Raw genomic sequence first — 21,418 nt, 5'->3', positions numbered from 1 at the left:
ATCCAGCCAGTTCCTAAAAAGGGTGACAAATCCCTCCCATCAAATTATTTCTACTCTTTCTATAGTAATGGAGAAATGACGTAACCATCAACTCTTAAACTATCTAGAAACCATCCGTCTGATCAACGATCGCCAGTATGGATTCCATCAGTGTCGAACCACAGGTGATATTCTGGCCTACCAATTTAAGGACAAATTCAATGGAAAAGTTTGGTGAAACACAGGCAGTTTCACCGAACTTTCTTGACATCTCAAAGGCTTTCGATCGTGTTTGGCATAGAGACCTTCTAAACAAGCTTCCATCTTATGGTTTGCCAACTGTTCTTTGTAATCGATTATCCAGTTTTCTCTCTGAACGCTCACTCAGGGTGATGGTAGATGGCACTCTGTCTTCTAACTTCACTACTAATGCTAGTGTCCCCTAATTTTCAGTTCTTTCCCTCCATTCTTTTCCTCTTGTATATTAATGACCTTCTTTCATTGATCAGGAATCCTATCTATAGTTTTGCTGATGATAGCACATTGCATTCCACTTTCCATTTTGACAAACCTTGCCCTGCTCAATCAGCTTCAACTTCTCGAATATCCGCAATCAATTCCTTAAATGCCTATCTCCAGTGGGGTAAACACAACTTACTTGATTTCAATCCTTCTAAAACTCAGTCCTGTATCTTGCAAAAAAGGATTCTTCTGTTCCTATGCTTATCTTTGGTGACACTGTGATTTCTTGGCAAGACGATATATCTCTTTTCGGGATTACCCTGACTTGGCACAAACACATTACAAATATTAATTCCTCTGCATCAAAAAAAACTTGGTTTTCTCTTTTTCGCTCTCGGCGTTACTTTTCTTTCAAACAGCTGTTCACTCTGTATAAATCGCAAATCTGCCCTGCCATGGAATATTGTTCCCACATCTGGGGTGGTGCCCCCAAAACCTCTCTCAGGCTTCTAGATTCCATTCAGAAGAGGGCAATTAGGTTAATTAATGACTCATCTCTAACAGAGTCTCTCCACTTGCAGTCTCATAGATGTACTGTTTCTGCTGCATGCCTTTTCTACAGATACTTCCACGGGCACTGTTCTTCTGAATTTGCTTCAATAATTCCCACTCTCTCTTTAAAAATAATCCGAACACGTGTCGCCACCAACCAACATACATTTACTGTCCAACTTCAAACTCACAGAACCAACTTTTCATCTCCCTCGTTTATTCATTCAACTGCCGTTTTCTAGAACAACCTTCCTTCATACGTATTTCCTGAAAATTACAGTCTACAGAAGTTGAAGTCTAATGTCAACAAATATTTTCTTTCGTCTCCAACCCATGCACGGTACTATAGGTTCTAATACCTCTTGTGTTTGAGGTTTTCATTAAAAAAAAATGCTCATCTGTTATTCTGTTTCTTTTTAAAAATTTATTTGATTTTACGAGTGAAAAAAAATCTGCTTGCAAACATACATTGATATGTTTGCAAGTCATGACTTTGTTCAAAGTTCAGTCATGTTATGACTGAACAAAGTAGCTATTTTCGTGGCATTTTCTTTTATTAACGGAAAACCTTCAGATGGGAAACCTTGTAGAATTCAAATAGTCTATTTTCGCAGTCTATATACTTATTTTTAAATCATATTTTGGCTTGATGATCAATAATTTCAAGTTGCAATCTGGGATTGTACTTATCAGCCATAGAAGTAAATGGGTTCTCAAACAAAAGTTTATGTTTTTTCATGGGATTTGATATCAGAACTTTCAAACTTGTCAAAAAGTAATTGTAATAACGAAAGGCAACGATCTTTGCAAATGTGTTTCCCCTTTAGCTCAGTACAACATTCAAAGTGAACTAAATGGTCTTGCTTGACTAGGATTTAAATAATAGCAACTTATTCTGAAATGATTTGATATCACCAAACAAATCAGACCAATTTTCCCTTGTAATTTTAAATTAAGAGCATTTAAATTACTAAAAATGTATGTATGAATTGCAAGATCAAACAGCCAATCCATATTTGATAGTTGTTTTATTGGTTTCCACCTTTCTTGTGTGAAACATTCGGTGATGTTTCAACAGCCACATTAAGGCCATGTGATCTTGTAAAATGTACAGTTGAAATAACCACATTCATAACATGTTGGAGATCAAACTTTTCCATAAAGAGCTTCTTGATGCACAATGTAGTGAACTCCAATCAAAGTTTCAGCTCCGACATCTATCATTTTCTTGGTTGTTCTACCCATAATCCCAATGTTTTTAGCACTCATATTTTTTTGCACTGCCAGTAGTGACTCCTACCAGGTTTTCAATATTTAATCTTAACTCTTCGATAGATTGGAAAAAATTTTCAAAAAGATTTTCACCTGTAGTTGTTCCGCGCATACTCTGTAGATCAGCTAAATCTTCAACTGGTACAAATTATCATTAATTCCACATATGAATTTGAGGAGTTGGGCTGTGCCATTTACATCAGCATTGTCATCCAGTGCCACACTAAAATATTTCATTTGTTTTATGTTTTCCAAAAGTTGTTCGGACAAATTCTTTCCAATATCTTCTACTCTTCGCATAATTGTTTGTTGAGACAAACTAATGTCTTGTATCATTGTTCGTTTCTCCAGACAAATTTCTTCCACAAGTTTTAACAAAAAATGCTTAACAAATTCAACATCGTTGAATGGTTTACTTTCAAAAGCAATCAAATGTGCAACTTGATAACTGGCACGTACAGCAGATAAATTTCTTGACTGATACATTTTCAGTATGTTTTGTTGTTTTCTTAATTCGTTTTGTAACTTTGAACACTTTTCTTTTCGCAGCATTCCTTTATGTTGATCATAAGATTTACGATTGGAATCAGTTTCGTTTTAAATTATATTCTTTAAAAAGTCACACAATCTCCTGACACCCCAAACACACTGCTTTTTCGTGGTAATCCATGAAGAAATCGTTTTCAGTCCGCCTTGGATTAAAAACACAACACTCCAAATCGATTTTCCCCTTTTGGAACATTTTTTAATTTTTTAAATTAAAATTAAATTTAAATTAAATTTTTTTTAAAAATTCAATACAAATTAATAATTAATTCAATGCAATGAACAAGCTATATCAAAATACATAACTGTATTTAACGTAAATATGACTGCACTGAACCACATGTACCTGTTTGATACAGTTCAGCTGGACGCTTGCATTTTCCTTGTATATGCAGTGGCGATTGATGCTGTTTTAGTTCACTTTCCATGCAGGCCTTATAAAAATTATTTGTGGGCTGAATCCGGACCATGGGCCGTAGGTTGGACACCACTGTTCTAAATGATCAGTATGGATTTATAAACACTAAACTAAACTTAGGTAGTACCAAAAATAATTTATATAATTTTTGGTACTAGTTGACACATTTTGCATGAAAATGTCTGTAACTGTTGGTCATTTGGGAGCTAAACAGAACTTGTGGGAAAATAGCCAATTCATTCTCAGAACAAATTGGCCATTTTCCCTTACTAATTTATATTAAACAATAGCATTCTTCAAAAATGGGAACTTAGTTTTAATAATAATTCCACAACCAAAGCAATGAGATCACTGATTAACTTTATTATACACTATTATGATTAATAAAGGCAAATCAATAAAATAATCTAGGCTTATTCGCATCAGTCTTAAAAAAAAAAAAAAAAAAAAAGTTATTTGTTCTGATTTATTTAAATTTACTCTATTTCTGAAATTTTGCTTCTAGACACACTACACTGATGCCTTCTTTAACAGCAATGGATAAAACCCTTCATCTCTTTTTCACATCAAGCATGACAATTTCTTTATCAGTCCTTTCTTATTAAACACACAATCACCTAGTTCCTAATACCTGTTATCCAGGTAGTAGTCTATGAAGTTTAAAGGAATGCTCATATATAAATAATGATGCAAAAAATTGATTTTGCTGATCTGCTATCAATTGGGATAATCAAATATGCTACCAAAGCTATCCCATAGTAGACTGAACCATAGACCAACATGGTTCAGTCCCTTTCTTCTATTAGCATTCGAATTAGCAAGGGCACATGATGCAAGAAAGCAAGCTTATATGGCATCAGCCAAAATAAACCCCCTTCTCATTTCACCCATCCACTCACTCCAAATGTTTGTCTAGTTCTGCCTTGAATCTGTTTATGCTATCAACTTCTACAATGACAGATGGAAGTTTGTTCCAGCAATCAACCACCCGCTGGCTAAAAGCAAACTTCCGCACATATATCCTAAAACTGTCTTTCCTCAATTTGAATTTATGCCCTCTTAGGTGATTATTCTGAGCAAGAGGAAGAATCCCATCAGCATTGAGCATGTTCAAACCATTCAAGGATTTATACACCTCAATCAGATCACCTCGCAGGTGCCTAGTCTAGAAACTAGGCCAACCATCGCAGGAGACTAGTCTCCTGCAATGTGACATGACGTTGTTTCATAAATGACAAATATTCTTTATTACTGCTCTCTTTGCCAACATCTTTTCAAACTGCCTTATTTTTTTTATATTCTGAGTAACTTTACTACTTGTCTTAACCTGGTTTACTGCTAGGTAATTTTTAATGCACTACACTGCATGTAGTTTTTTTTTTTTAAGAATACTAAATTTACAATTATAGTACTAACTCCTAACATTTACTGATACACATTTTCAAATATCTAAATAAAGTAATTTTTTTTTCAAAAACATATTATTTACCAAGTTAAAGATATGAGTGATATAATGGTAAAAAATAAGGTTTCATTTTAATGTTCAGCAGTTAGTTTATTTAATCATTTCCTGCTGACATGCTGTTTTATTTATCTTTTATTTATATCACTTCTTTTTTTTTTTTTCCTGTCAAAAGAATCAAGGAATAGTTAGGGAAATAAAAAACTGCTTACCTCTGGATTTGATAACTTTATGCTCAAAATAATAAAAACACACATGAAACCCTTATCTGGTTCAACTGTTCTTGTTGTACTTATAATATCCTGATTAATGGCAATTGATGTATAATCAGGATATTATAAGCATAATTGCATCAATTAATTAATTTCATATTTAAAAATAGCTCATTAAATTCTGGTTAATATTAAACTTAATTCCTAGTTGAGACTTTCAAATGATATATAATTTATCTTTCTAGATGAAAAACTCAAAGCCAATATTATGAACAAACATATATTCATGAGTGTTGTTTCTGATGATGTATAATACATTATATTATAATTATATCCATATTACTTTATATCTATATCAAGTTTAAAAAAAAAAAAAAAAAAAAAAATGTTATTTGCTAACTTGTGTAATTCTGAGATGCCAACCAATTTGTATTGGCAGTATTAGCAGGTTTGGTAGCTACTTACCAGGAATCTCACCATTCATTCTGTTTCCAAACCTCTCACTGGGAGTCAGAGTAGAATATGGATCTATATTGGAACGACTAACATAATCTTGTTTATTTTCTTCTAAACAGTTGTTTAAACAGAAAAGGGGAAAAAAAAAAAAAAGTATGAGTTGTGAACATATCTTTCATGAATAAAAAAAACTGTAATATACATAAAAAATATTCGTCAATATTCTAAATATTATGACGTACATTTATATAAATTATAATAGCTATTATATTTTATTACAATTTATATAAATTATAATAGATTTACATTTATATAAATTATACAGCTCGTGTTCCATAATCTGTTTAATCACTTATCACTAATGATTTTGGTAGTCATTGTTGCCTTTTTTGTATTTTTTTTATCTCACTATGAAATTCTTCTTAAAGGAAAATTTCAGATGCTGAAGCAAAGAAATATTTGCACTGCATTCATAATGTGATGGTGAACCACACTGTGAATGCAGTGTTTAAAAAATTGTTTAAGTGTAAATATTTCACTTCAACAATTTTGTATTGGCATAAAGAGAACCTTGTGAAACATTTCCTAAGGATATGGTTCCTGTTGATGTATGTAAATATAAAAAAATAAAATAATAATAATAATAATGACTCTATTTAAAAATTTATGTTTGTAAATATAATGTATGTGAATGTAATATAATATTAATATTTAAATATAAAAAATAAAATAATAAAAATAATGACTGTATTTGCCTATATTTCTCACCCCCCCATAATTTCTTTTATAGCTTACAAGTAAAAGTATTGTCAAAATCAATTAATAAATTTATTAAAGCCACTGCAGTCACAGGGCCAATATCTCAACAATTTTAATATAAGAATGACCAAAAAAGGAAAAAAAAAAAAATTTTTATACATATATATATATATATATATATTTTTGTTAATTGGATTTAAAACTCGAAATTATATAAGGGTTTCCAGGCTACTATTTATGTCTATTTTTTCTTTTCGTTCGTTTGTTTATTTGGGTTATTTTTATGTTAATTTTTGCTCTACAGTTTTTGCCATGTTACTGGCTTATGTTTTAGTTTATTTAATTTAAAATATTGGATGTATTTCAGCTTCATATGGAGGAATTGCATATCGCTGCCTCTAATGAATGCTTAATTATTTATTTATTCACTTTATTATAATTTAACTTATGTTAATATTTAATATGATTCAATGATAGTATATATTTCGGCTTCATATGGAGGAATTGCAAGTTGCTGCCTCTAATGAATGCTTAATTAATTATTTATTCATTTTATTATAATTAATTATTTATTCATTTTATTATAATTTAACTTTTGTCAACATTTAATATAATTCAATAGTAATGGGTCGATATGCTAATTTAGCAACGCTTGTGTCGCCATCTATTTTTCTTTTTTCTTCTATATAAGCTGAATCAGCTTACAGTATGTCAGTGGTGTGGCTCTGCTCTAGAGTGCTGTCTGTTCTATAGTTTATTTTTCGTTGCATAAGGACCACCGGCATGCAAATCCTCTGCATTGGTGGATCGATCGGAGGAGGGAGGGTGAATTGGTACTTCGATCTTTTCACCATGGCGACGATTTGTATGGCAATTGAAATGCAGCGATTCCATGACCATTATTGGCCTCGTGGTCCTCTGTCGATATGGGGCATAATGGTCGGTCTATTTTATTTTAATTTATTTTGATTTTGTTATTGTTTGGTAGTGTCTTTAACCCTCTTTTGGTGATATTTCACGTCTTTCGGAACTGGTACCTCTCGGGGGGGGGGGGGGGGGTACCGCTAAATTTATATGTAATTGGCATTATCCTAAAACTTGTACAGTTTTTGTTAATTGGATTTAAAACTCGAAATTATATAAGGGTTTCCAGGCTACTATTTATGTCTATTTTTTCTTTTCGTTCGTTTGTTTATTTGGGTTATTTTTATGTTAATTTTCGCTCTACAGTTTTTGCCATGTTACTGGCTTATGTTTTAGTTTATTTAATTTAAAATATTGGATATATATATATATATACAAGGTGTAATCAAAATGTTCAGGGACTGACTTTGTATCTTGAAATTGCAGCAAAAGTGACATGAAATGGCCAGTTCATGCATTACTAGACATAGTAATATATAAGAATCTGCAGTAAATTTGAATTACTTCAGATTAAACAGAAGGTGTTTCATCGCATTTTAAAATGAGTAATTTATAGATTTTGTTTCCCACTAGGAAAAAGTAGGTGGTTCATGCCCATTTTTCTCTACTTTGAAGCAACAAAATATTACAAAACAGCTTACAGAGAAGATGCCTTCAGAAAAAAAACATGGAACGATCCATGCAGGAACCCTACTTCCTCCACCTGGAATGAGGTGACTATAACCCGATCAAACATACCGTTACCAGTTCAATCAATTTTTAAAGGATTCAAACCCAGACCCCTTCAAATGAGTAATAAGTGATAAAATAACTATACTGTTTGAAGTCTGCAATACACAGAAGCAAATAAGAAAATCTTAACTCAAATAAAATATGTACACTTTACTGCTTTCAGCCATAGGGATCATTTTACTCTCAGAACTGAGGCCAAGCACTCAGCAGAATGATTTGGGTTATGTTCAACTTAGAAACAACTGCCCCCCCCCCTTTTTTTTTTTTGCCTAAGTTAGTAACTTAGGCAAAATCATATAAAAAGATTGACTATCACCTAGAAAGTTGAATTCATAGTACATTTAATAATCTGAGATACTGTCGGGACAAATGTTTCAAAACTACTCGGTTAGCCTCCATTAACAATCACATTATCAACCAACAAAGCAATATATGAAAGCAAAACTTCCATTTAAAATTGCATTTGCCCTATACAGTAAAATACTAAAGGATTGCCAGGGAATATTTCAATACTACTAATATGGTAACAATATTTGTCTCTAAGTACAACATAAGCCAAGCATAACCAAATACTCTGCATCTAACTTCATTGGGAGCAGATACCCAATGATTGAAAAATTGAATGCAGTAAAGCATATGAATTTTGCTTTCAACTATCACATTGAAATAACCCCCTGCACTCCCATATTACTGTCAAGTGCAGGGCAAATGAAGTCTAGTTGTAAGGATCAAATATGCATATAACATCCATCACTGGTAAAGGAAAAGGATTTTGCCATTGAAAGGGTGACCATAGCGGTCTCAGGCAGTTTTTCAATTCTATGCAGTGAGACCAAAAGGCGATGTTATCAACAGCAAATTCCAAATGGGAAGCAATCAGGGGAAATAATCATAGAAACTACTAGTCTTTTCATATTAAGAAATACCATTCAATGTATAGACCTAAATGGATGTCAGAGAACTGATGAAACTTGTGGCAGAGAATAAAAATGTGTGGGATGCATATAAATTATCAGGTGATACAGAACCTTTTGGTAGATATAACTTAGTCTGTAATTAAGTCACAATGAAGAGTAGACAAGCTAAGTCACTGGCTAAAGCAGGTTATGAGAAGTCTCTAGCAAAGAACAGCAGTAAGGATGTCTATGATTATATTAACAGCAGAAGGAAGGGGTTTAATCATATCGCACCACTTGTTAATGATTTAACTGTTGATGACCCTGATCAGGTTGCTGACAAACTGAATAGGTATTCTGCATCTACATTTGCACATGAAGAATTCTTTACAAAAGGGATGCCAGAATTTTATCAAACTCTTTTTTGATTTTATGATAACTGAGAGGAAAGTGGAAGAGAAATTGTTGAAGCTGAACATAAAAAAGGAACCTGGGGTGGGTGGATCTATCCAATTATATTAAGGGAGACAGCAAAGGAGCTAAGCAAACCCTTAGCCATAATTATGAGAGCATCCTTGGTTTCAGGGGAGGACCCTGTGGACTGGAGATGTGCAAATGTATCCCCAATTCACAAAGGGGGATCAAAAGGTGACATGAGTAATTACAGACCTGTTAACTATATGTCTGTTCCATGGAAAATAATGGAGTCACTGGTTAAAAAATTAATATAGGACCATCAAGACAGAACAAAATTATATTGCAGTCACAGCATAAATTTGTTAAGGGGCTTGTCTGGCCAATCTGATTGGATATTATGATGCAGTAACAAAAAGAACTGGATGCAAAAAAAATAATTTGGATATCACGTACTTAGTTTCAGGAAGGCGTCTGATACAGTTGCAGGTAAAAGACTGCTGTATAAATTGGAGCAGTGTGGCATTAAAGACAAGTTACTGTTATGGATAAAAGGGATGGTTGAGTAGGAGAAGACAGAGAGTGGTTATTAACAGGCACTGCTCTTTGTGGACTAATGTTATTAGTGGAGTTCCCCAGAGTTCGGTGCTAGGCCCATTGTTATTTCCAATATTTATTAATTAATGATACTGATGAAGGTATATCAGGCTTAATGTCTAAGTTTGCAGGTGTTACATAGTTGGTAGAGTGGTTAATGACAGTAATCAAAGTAAGCTACTGCAACAAGATATAGAAAAAGTAAGCCGATGAGCTGAGAAATGGCAGTTGAAGTTTTACAATGACTGAACACAGAAAGGCTGGATAAAAAGGGAATAGTACCATCAAAGTCCATATGTCATGTAAGACACACTATCACCACACAATGTCATAGGGTTTTTCAATATTAAAAAATACAGTTACTTCATGTTCAGTCCAAATAAAGGCATCTTGAATGGTGACTTTCATTTTTTCCCGAATGGCCTATCCTAGAACAAGTCCTTCTGAAGCCATATTATGTATTATGCAGGAGAGTGGCCATTTTTTCTCTATGGTTCTACAGATACAATTGGTTGATAATTTTTATGGTCTGTGGCATCTTTACTTGATTTGGAAAAGGCTAAGAGTGTATATGGTGTCACTGGTCTGTAAATACATCTGTGTAGATCCTGCTGTACAAGAGAAGAGAAGAGGATTCACTGGTGAGTGACCTCTCTCTCCCGGTTGCATTATCATATCATAATGAATTTCATCTGGTCCTACTGCAATCAGTTTTAACAGAATGCTGTATACAGTACATGACCTGTAAAGGACTGGTTTGTTCCATGCCTTATTTTGTTCCCTTCTTGCTGTTGTACTCTCCATCGAGATTTTGGATGTAATGGGAAAGTGTGTCAATGTTCAGAGAATTGCAGATTTTGCAGACCCTATGCAGTCAAATGCAGCTAAACTTCTATATTTTTCCCATCTTGGAATTCTGCAAGAATGACAGGAGCTTCTGCTAGCAGGATTGTGATCAATGAGCAATGATCACTGTTTAATGGATTATCATGAATTTCCCACATGAAAACTGGGAGTAAGGAAAGAGTACACATCATTTAGTCTACTGTTGTGCTAGTATGGATCAAGAAATCAGTAGGTGTGCAATCTATCATTAAGGAGGGAAAGGTTGTTTTGATTCAGAAATCATTCAGTGATGTGTCTGTTAATGTCAATACTACCTCACAGTGTGCTGTTGCATTTAGGTTACCTAATAGATGGGAGAAGGCAGATGCAAGTTGAGTTCCAGATCATAATGCAGATCTGGGTTTGGTGGCAAGTACAGGTGACCCCCGCTTAACGCTGATAATTCATTCCCGAAAAACAGAGTGCTAAGTGAATCAGTGCTAAGCTAGCGTCGTATTCCCATAACGTAACATATGTATTTGTGAGTAGCAATCTATGCCATAGGATATTTCCTAATCAATAATAAACGGTAGCGAAAAGACAAACAAATATCGGTCAAAATATTTAATATTAAAAATTTATACATCTAAAATATTCTCCATTACATATGTATATAATTATGTGGTAAGTAACTACATTACATATCAAAATTAAACTTAAAATCATGAATTTATTAATCCGATTGCCCTGGGCTGTCGAGTTTTCGTAACTTTGGTCGATTTTGGGTTGTACTTTGGCTGTCTTCCTAGTAAACTAAAAGGGGTTTTACTTTAAAATCCCTGCAGCGTTACCACCCAACAATAAGGTCAACCAATCCTTCGCCGCTTTGAAGCCTGACATTTTTTTTTTTTTTTTTTTCTTCTTCTTTCGATATGAAACTTCTTTTAGGCATTCGTTTCCAAAATAGTCCTGTTTCACCTATGTTAAAAACTTGTTGAGAACTTTAACACCACTCTTCAATAATTTTTAGAAGTTCTTTTTTGAAAGTTTCGGCTCCTTCTTGATCTGCACTTGCGGCTTCTTCCTGGATTTTAAATCTACCTTACCAGCCCTTACTAGCTTTAAATGGTTCCACATGTTATTTATTTATTTTTTTAAAGGTAAGCTTTCTTCAGATCATCATATAGGCTAATCGATTTTTCTTTAATAATATTTAACTTAACGGAATTGTGCCTTGGATATTACCTTCAATAAAATTATTTAGAAGTCTCTCCATTTCAATTATAATAGCCAGCCTAGTTGCTTGCAGTGGAACAGCTGTCTTTCCTGCTGCTAAAATTAATTCTTTATTTTTTATAATTGTCCATACAGTGGAATCTGCCAGTCCTAAATTATTGCACACATCCACTTGTCATTGAACGGAATTGATTTGCTTCAAAACGCATAATTTAATTTAATTTTCAAATTCAATATTTTTCTTACCTTAGTAGGCTTCATACCGCTTCCAGACGTTGTTCCTTTTTAATTCTTATCCGCCATTATTAATCTTCGAAAATGTAAGAGCGTTGCATTAATTAGGATACAATGTTCGAGTAAACTAACGATGTCTAACACTGTACCGAGTGATGACTAGACTTCGGATAAATGCATATAATGCAAATATTACAAGCAATATACTTGATCATTTTTTTAAAATGTTGATCTCAGAACTACATAACAAGTCACCATAGTGCAATTAAATTAGCGTGGGAGAAAATTTCACTGAGCGTGGGAAACTTTGCTATTCATTTTCAAGCTATTGACTACATCAGATGAAACGTTTTCATTAAACATGCCAAAAATTCAAGCTGGTAAAAGAGCGTTATAGTGAGTTGTGAGAGCGTTAGAGTGAGATATAGGTTATAATATAAAAACAGCATTATAGCAAACCGCCTTATAACGAGGGCCTGCTGTAAATGGAACATACTGTAATGCGCATACTGCAACTGAAATATCTCCCAACTTGAGTCATTTGATAGATTTTGTTGTTCCAGCTGTTCCTTCTGGTTCTATATTATAAATTGTGAGAATTTTCCTAGTTTATGTGATGATATTGTAGATGCAGACAGCATGGAGAATGCTATCAGTCTGGCAGAGCTGAGTGCAGCTATATGAAAGATGAAAGACAGAAAGGCAGCTGGCCATGATGGCATAGCACCTGAGGTGGTGAAGTATATGGGTGACATATACTTCACCATCTATCGAGAATGACGCAACTGCCATGGAAGAGTAAGAAGATACTGGGATTTATCAGTACAGTCATTGTGCCCATTTTTAAGAAGGGTGACAACCAGGAGTGCCAACACCACCAGGACATTTCCTTGCTTAGCATATCGGGAAAATTGTATTCTCAAATACCAGAAAAGAGGTGGAGGGGCAGCTGAAGGATGCCCAATGCAGGTTCAGACAGAGGAGGAGCACACAGAATCTTATCTTTATGCTCCAGCAGATTGATAAATCTATTGAGCATGACTCAGATATGCATCTTTGCCACCTTGACCTTGAGAATGCATTTGACAAGGTTCCATGGTGTGAGTTATGGATAGTGCTGGTGAAGAAAAATGTTAGCAGGAGCTTAGAAGCTGCCATTAGGAGTTACTATAAGTGATGCTTCAACTATGTGAGACCTGGCAACACAAAGTCAGAAGAATACTTGACAAAATTGGGTGTGAGGCAAGGAGACATTCTCTTCATCATCAGCATGGATGACATCATCAAGGACTGTAAGGCCAGTGGTGAGCTATAGTGGGCTTGCGAGAGCCCATTATTGAGACGATCATTTGTTTTGCAAATGAAATCCTGAATGCAATTATTGAGTATCCAGAGCTGAAACTACGGTAGGGCAAGTGGGGCCCCATTCCCAGCATTTTAATGGCGCAATTGATCGGTTATGTATTTTAAAAGCTTCATTTTTGATTTAATTACAGTCCGACATCTGTTTAACGGACTTCTTTATAGCGGATTGTTTTGATTCCCCTTGGTAGTTACATTTAAAATATTTTCTGTTGAAAATAGAAAATATTTTAAATGAAAAGAAAATTTCCATGTAACGAACAGATTAGGAGAGAGAACTTTGTATGCATTGTTCTCACCTCTGGCCTTTAGGCAATTCAGGTAATTAGAAAGTGCGAATTAAGGGTGAAAGGGATTACCGTTTCACAAAGTTAGTGGTGTTCGTGAAACCTATGCAGTCACATACCAAGAAGTCGTGCTAGTCAATATACTTTCCATAGCCAGTCAGAGGATTAAGAAGATTCTCGACACGGATTATAGTCTCTAGTCAACGTGTGTTGTGGTACCCCTTTACTCCGACAAATGGGCATATGTTTTTCGGAGAAGTGAGTGATCCATGCCTTCCAGTAAATTTCTCCTGTCTATGTTTACATGGTCACAGTAGCTGAATAGCCGTGTGATTCCAACATTTTGTGCTGAATTCAAAGAACTAGTGAGAGTAGCAACGTGGTGGTGGGGGGGGGGGGGGGGGAATTGAGGCAACTAAGATATTATATAAACTTTACGAAGATGAAATGTTGGCAGATTTTGAAACTTTGTCGAGCCTTTCACTGTGTAGAAAATGTTCTAAAATATAATGGCATACAGGCAATAATTAAAAAAACAAAACTGTATCACCAATCCCCAATAAACTAGCACAAATTAAGGATGATTGCTAAAGAACTTGATGTGGAAACTATAAAGATCAGTCGTGTGTTCGGGCCATGATGAGCAGCTTTTAGCTTGCAGATGGCAATTGTGGGTTGGAGGAATCATCCCGCTTTGTGCAAACATTTTGAATCAGAAGTTAAATATTCCAGATTATTAAATTGACTTTGGAATTTTTTACCCATTTAGCACTAATGATCGACATCCTTTCTCTCTTACCTTTCAGAAGCTTTACAGAATCACATAAATTAATTATTCGAACTACCAATGCTATTGCTAATTTGAAAAATTCTGAAGGAAATTATGAAGCTAAAATTGAGATCATGTTGAAGTGGAAAGAATTTGAAGGAATCAAAATTGAAAGTAAAAAAATTACCTTGTGACAAGTTATTAAATGCATTGTTTTATCCTTAAAGGATAAGTTATTGCTGCAACAGGGCGATTTTAAATTAAATAACGAAAATAACAATACCATTGAAAGAAATTTTAAACATATGCTACCCGAAATCATGGAATGTGAAAGAACTTTCATCTCGGTGGCAAGACAATGAAAACCGAATAAGAAATTTAAGTTTTCTGATAAAAATGAAATAAAAATTAATGATTTTAGAGATTTTGTCGAAGACAGTTTATCTTTAAAATCGAGTGAAATTACATTTTCAATTAAGAAAGCCAGAAATATCTTTGAAACCATTGCGATTAGCAGTGCTGAAGCTGAGCGAGCTTTCAGCGTAATGAATAATGTTGAAAATTAAACACATTGCAGATTATGACATCTAAATGGAAAACCATTGCTTCAATTTTAATCCAGATCATTACGCCAAATCATTGCTCTGTAATTATCGCTCAGCTATTGCAAAGCAGAAGATCAACAACAGATATTAATAACGAAGTAAATTCTATATGGCAATTTTTAGAATAAATTTTTCTTGAATATTTGTGAAATTATTTTTTTTTTGTGTAATCTGTAATTTATTGTGTACACAAATCATCATGACTTGAAATCCCATATAGATGAGTTACAAATCAGACTAGATACGGTCATTACCAACCAGGACCTTTTAAAACAGCAAATCGCACGATATTAACAACTCAACAAGAACTCATAATGAGTTCTGAAAAAGAAAAACAACGGAACAAAAAACTCAGTTAACAAGTTACCACGATCTATAATATGATGTGCACGTCAAGGAACAACCATGCTTCATTTTGCAATATGCATGGAATGGAACTTAAATCAAAAGGGGTAGATGCAGTCAAGAGCAGACCATCTGAACATAACAACATGAATGAAAATTCTGATATGAATAACATGGTCAGTATACAACTTTTGTCGCTAGATGTTCCATCTGATGTAATTTCAAAGAATCGTAATACCGATAAACCGATCCACCCTGCGGATACCCTCAATAACTATCATAACGAAGCACCCAAGTTAATCAGTTGCAAAACGCCGGGGTGAGATAAGTTTTTCGTCGCAATGCTTGTTGCAACCGTCGTGCACCAATGACAAATTAACTGTTTCTCAGGCCCGGAGCAATAATAATGCATTAATACAAACCGATATCTCTTTGCCAGGAACAGTGTCAACGGCCGCACTGTCCATAAAGGACAACACAAGGCCAGAAATCCAGAACGAGTCAATAAGCAAGTCTGTAGCAGATGAGTTGCAAAGAAATTTCATACCTGTGCTAATAGATAAACTGATGTCTGCTCTTAATGATCTGTATACCAATATGCAAATCAAAACCGGATGTTTCAAAATTCATAAGTGTTTTCCAAACAAAATGAACCAGCTAACAGAATCAATACTCAAATCACCGCCCAATCCGCAGAGAAAGATATTTTGACCTCACACAATCCCGCTGAATTGGAATGTTGTCCAAATACTCAGGGAGACAATCACCTTTCAGAGGAACCTCAATTCCCTAATGTAGAAAGCAGCGAAGTCCCGGTCATGAATTCGTATCAAGCAGCTGAACAGAGGTGCGATCCATAAGTGGAAGCCCACCAAATTAGCATCCTACCTCCAAAATTGACCTCAGTTTTACCATCTGTGCTGCTGTCTGAAAGCAGCCATTGCTCACCTGTCATGAACAAACAATCTTGGGCAAAAATCGCTGCTACCCATTCTATTTCATCTCAATTAACAGCTAATCAAAACCCTCATTTCCCCAGGACACCCTTTCAAATTAAGAGCCACCCTGCCAATATCAAGGAAAAGTGTCAGATTAGGATTGGTACCTCCACGTCCTCTATTCTGAAATTGATGAGCATGCCTTCCACCTCCCAGCACAGAAGTCTTTTTATTTCCCGACTGGGGCCACTGAAAACTGCTGAGGAAATTGAGGCTGCAATGAGTAAAGAACTGCATACCAAAGTATCTGCAAATTTACTCAAGAAAACGTAAAATTACTCATCCTTTAGAGTAGTTTGCGAAAGTCGGGCGTTCAGATCTGTTGCATCCACATCTGTATGGCCAGTTGGCACTTTAATCAGGCCTTTTTTATGAACCGAAAGACCCAAAACCATCCATTTCCACTTCATCTTATGAGCAAAGCCGAAAGACGACACAGCTCCCCCCTGCATGACTAACAAATTGTGAAACTACACTAGTGTCTCTCGACTGTCAAAAACCACTGCACCACATGTCCAGCTCCAATCACTTTCTTGTCCCAGCTACTGCTTATAAACATACTGATATGACACCACATAACCCTGCTTTTCAATCACTTTCAATTAACAGGATAATTTCCACAAAGCCTAATCTGTTGAGGTGTTCAAAACAATCTACAAATAGATCAGCACTTATAAAAATTGACTTTCAACTCACCCTGAGAATTTTCTACCAAAATGTCCGGAGTCTCCGAAATAAGCTTGAAACCCTCGAACAACTCTTGTTGTCCAACAGCATGGATGTAATCTGTCTATCAGAAACATGGCTTCAACCTGACCAGGAGTCAATAGCCTATGCTCCGGCCGCTGGATTTTCATCGTTCTTCACGTCAAGATCTCAATCTAGAGGTGGCGGTGTTGCCATCTTCATCAAAGATTCCAACCTGAAATTTGTGCACGTCACATCTAGCAACTCCTTATTTTATGAAGCAATACTCGTGACTGTGAAGCTTAATGCCTGTTTAATCGATTTAACGGCAATCTACATACCCCCAGCTCCAGATACTGCAACAGTTGACGATGCTACCGGCTGGATAATGAGTAAGTTACACCCTTCTGCTACGCACATACTGTGCGGCGATTTTAATCTTCCACCCCACCTGAGCCCTCTCTTTCAACGACTAATGAACAATCTCTTTCCATTAAAGTTGACGATTATCAATGAGGAGCCAACGAGAGGCACCAATCGCCTTGACTTGATTCTATGTTCTGGAATTTGCAGAGTCGACATTCCACCAGAAACGTCCTTCAATTCAGATCACGACCCAATTACATTACTTCTTGTTCTGCCTATGCCCAACTTCAATTGCCATAATACTGTTGAAAAGAAAATCATATTCTCTCCGAATTTTCTGGATCCAAAAAAGTGCCTCGAGGCAGCGCAGTCTATTCCATGGCATGTGCTTGATGGATGTGACCCAATCCTCGCAGTTGATCTAATCACTAGATGGATAAATACAGTCACCCTCTATGCGTCAGCTAAAACCGTACACATTTCTCCAAGAACTAGAGCTTGGTGGACCAAAGATCTAGCGTGCAGTTTCCACAACAAACAGTATCTTCACAGGCAGTGGAAAATCTCTGGCACAACCCTAGATCGAATCCTATACTCCAGAGCAAGAGCTATGTTCAACAGACTCAAGGCATCAGCATTAAAGAGATACACTGATGCTACCTTGTCTAAAGGAAAAGCACCATACTCATCAAGACACAGTCGCATTAATTCAAATCTTGATCTAGATAACTGGATGGACTACATTTCAAGATTCAATACCAATTCCGCCTCTGCTGAAATTCCTCTCCAAAACTCCCAATTTGCTCCTACTGATGATCTTTCCATAATTTCCATCACAAGACAGCAACTGATATATGCTATTAACTCCCTGCGACCATCTAGTACCGCAGGCTGTGATAAGATACCTCATTTCATAATTAAATGCCTTAGCCCCTATATTCTAGATGCATTACTCTCAATCTACAACTCTATTCTTTCCACACGAGTTTTCCCTGCTCAGTGGAATGAATACTCTGTGAGGCCACTGCCTAAGGTCAAAGCACCAACAAGCCTAAAAGATTTCAGACCAATCTCAACTTCTTCCACCCTCCTCAAACTTCTAGAAAAGGTCCACTTTCCGGCATTAAACATACAGCTGATGCCACAGAAGCCGAAACAGTTACATTTTGCAGTTGAAAATAGATCCACCATAACAAACCTCATGGCCGCACAGACATCAATTCTTCAAGCCTTCGAAACTAAATCTGAATTAGCTGTAGTGTACGCTGACATTGAAGCTGCTTTTGACAGCCTAGATGTCACAGCCCTTCTTAGACTCTTGCAATTCTTCTTCAGGATTAATGGAGACCTACTAGCTTTCCTCACCGCCTTATTGAAGAATAGAAGTGTCCACCTCACTTTGAAGAAAACCCACTTTGCAAGAAAAATTAATGCAGGAGTCCCTCAAGGTGGTGTCCTGTCTGGCCTTCTCTTCTCAGCGATTCTGATTCCTTTCATGAGTCATCGTGATGATGCTCTAATATATGCCGACGATATAGAGTTTCTTACCTTAATCCCACCGTCTGCAAACCCAATGGAAATTACGTCTTCCATCACAGAGAACTTGACCACTCTTTCAACTTACTTGAAGATGTTTGGATTAAACCTTAACCCGTCAAAATCTGCAATAATGACTTACTCATTGAAACAGCAACCAACAATAATTCAACCTTCAGTTTTAGGTACTCTGATTCCAGTGGTTACCTGCCATAAAGATCTCGGGGTATATTTTGATCCGAAGCTGAAATTTAATGATCACACAGAATACCTCCAGAAGCGTTTTAACACCCTACGCTGGAAAGCAAAACAACACTTACTTCATTCCAACGATGCCGCAACCACTACCAGATATCTTCAAGCCACTGTTTATCCGACTATTTTATATGCTGCTGAAATTTGGGCATCTGTGTCGCCTTCACTTCAAAAACTGGTGTTCTCGTGTGAATACTGGACCCTGAAATGGGCCACAAATAAGCATCGCCGACCCTCTCAATTGAGAACAACTGACATGGCTGAGCAGCTAAATGTACCCAGGATCCCGAGGTTAATTGACAGTAGGCATTTAATGACTTCAGTAAAAATGTACACAGGAGTAATAAACGCCCCAAACATCTGGGATTTCTGTCAGTGGCACAATCCTATGCCATCCTTGAGGTCAGAGCCCACACTAATCCTCAAATACAACCGGTTGAAACTGTGTAGTCGGTTCCTACCTGCCCAGGCACTCCCCAAAATTCAGGCACTGCTCCGTCTTGGAGTCGACCTTCAGAAATTAGCTACCGACTACAAATACCGTCACATGCTCCTCGAGTGGATTCCATCTGTGGAACTAGGATAATTTCCTCCATATGACGTTTAGTCCTCATTTTTCATTATTATAATTTACATGTTTGTAACTCTTAATTTACATGTTTGTAACTCATAATTTCCATGTAACGGTATTTTTTTTCCTTTTTGCCAATTAATTTCATTTATAATTTCATTTATAATGTAAAACTCCTGGCCATGTCGCCGTGTTGAGTATTATTGTCTCTAGTACATGTCCTGTACTTATTAGCAATAAAGAATTTATTTATTTATTTATTTTTCTAGAAAGTTTGTTTTTTATGTAATATTTGTTTTTATATTGTGGAATGTTTTGTGATAGTTTTTATGTTATTTGTGATATGGGAAATATTTCATGTTATTTTTTATTTGCAATATTAAAATTTTATCATGAAAAAAATGTATCCATTATATTTCCCTAGTTGTTAAAAAAAAGACAAATAAAAAAGCTGCACATGTGCTGAGCATGTGCAGTAGATGGTTTATGTGAAACATCCTTTGGATTTCTTGTAGGTATTTTGATTTGTATATATCGATTACGAAATAAAAGAGCTTTTTTATTGTAAATATTTTATTGTCATTCACAGATTTTCATAATTTCTGGAAGACAAGATACAATGGATTTATGATAACTAAAGTAAGAGATGTATACTTGCGAGTGCAACATATCTAAATATCTCTGTAAAAAGCACTGATTGATGTACCGATCTTGTAGTTGAAGTGACGTACGCAGCTGTTAGGGGAACCTAACAATGGAATGTAACGAAAATGCGAGATGAAAAAAGAAATTGTTGACAAATATTTGTATTGTTGCAATCATACTTACTGCAGTAGTAACTTCAGGAAGCATGATTGCAATGTCATACTATTCAAAAATTCTAAAAAGTTAGAACTCCAGACACTGTCGTATCCAGTTATCATCGTAAGGCATGACGACCAGGTTTTTTTTTTTTTTTTAGATAGACCTAGGAACGTTTTACACATCACTTATACACAGGTCAAGGCGGTAATAAGTCGCAATTGTCCACCCCCCTAAATCCGCCCCTGACTCGAGATATCATACCGATCACGAAAAATGCGTCACGTGCTCTAATCACACTACTAGTAGTGCGAGCATGGGAAGCACCTCTAGTGGAAGCTACGGATGACGTCATTTCTATGACCGATCAAATTTACTCGGTATAAAGTCAGGAAAAACTGCGAGCCCATTGTTAAAATATTCACAGCTCACCACTGTGTAAGGCCTTTCCGGTTGGAAAATTGGATATTGAGCATCAAATACTAGAAATGAGGCTCAGGAAAGAGGTGGAGGGTCAGTTGGAGGAAGCCCAATGCAGGTTCTGACAGGGAAGGACACAAAAGATCTTATCTTTACACTCCAGCAAGCAGATTGTGAAATCCATTGGGTCTGACTCAAAGTGCATCTTTTCTACCTTGATTGTAAAAATGCATTTGAAAAAGCTCCATGGTATGAGTTATGTTGAGTGCTGAAGAAGAAGAAAACTGTTAAAGGCTTAGTAGCTGCCATTTGGAGTTACTATAGTGATGCCACAACTATGTGAGAGCTGGCAATGCGAAGTCAGAAGAATGTTTAACAATATCAGGTATGAGGCAAGGAAACGTTCTCTCCCCTTATCTCTACTTTGTCATCAAGGACTG

At 35.8% G+C, this 21,418-nt stretch overlaps 1 protein-coding gene across 6 annotated transcripts in view; it reads right to left on the bottom strand.

The window, feature by feature from the left end:
• LOC150091482 (tight junction protein ZO-3-like) overlaps positions 1-21,418 on the bottom strand; it is a 549,427-nt gene that overhangs the window by 56,391 nt on the left and 471,618 nt on the right. For all 6 annotated transcript variants that reach the window (XM_090375872.1, XM_090375842.1, XM_090375863.1 and 3 more), the window contains exon 23: positions 5,369-5,470. In XM_090375872.1, coding sequence (XP_090231998.1) covers positions 5,369-5,470 — 102 coding nt within the window. The remainder of the gene's footprint in view (positions 1-5,368; positions 5,471-21,418) is intronic.

The sequence above is a fragment of the Mastigoproctus giganteus genome, chromosome 1 (genome assembly GCF_048544385.1).
Source record: "Mastigoproctus giganteus isolate SK-2022 chromosome 1, ASM4854438v1, whole genome shotgun sequence".
Lineage (NCBI taxonomy): Eukaryota > Metazoa > Arthropoda > Arachnida > Uropygi > Thelyphonidae > Mastigoproctus > Mastigoproctus giganteus.
The sequence above is the reverse complement of the archived record's forward strand: the minus strand, read 5'-3'. Positions and strand labels throughout refer to the sequence as shown.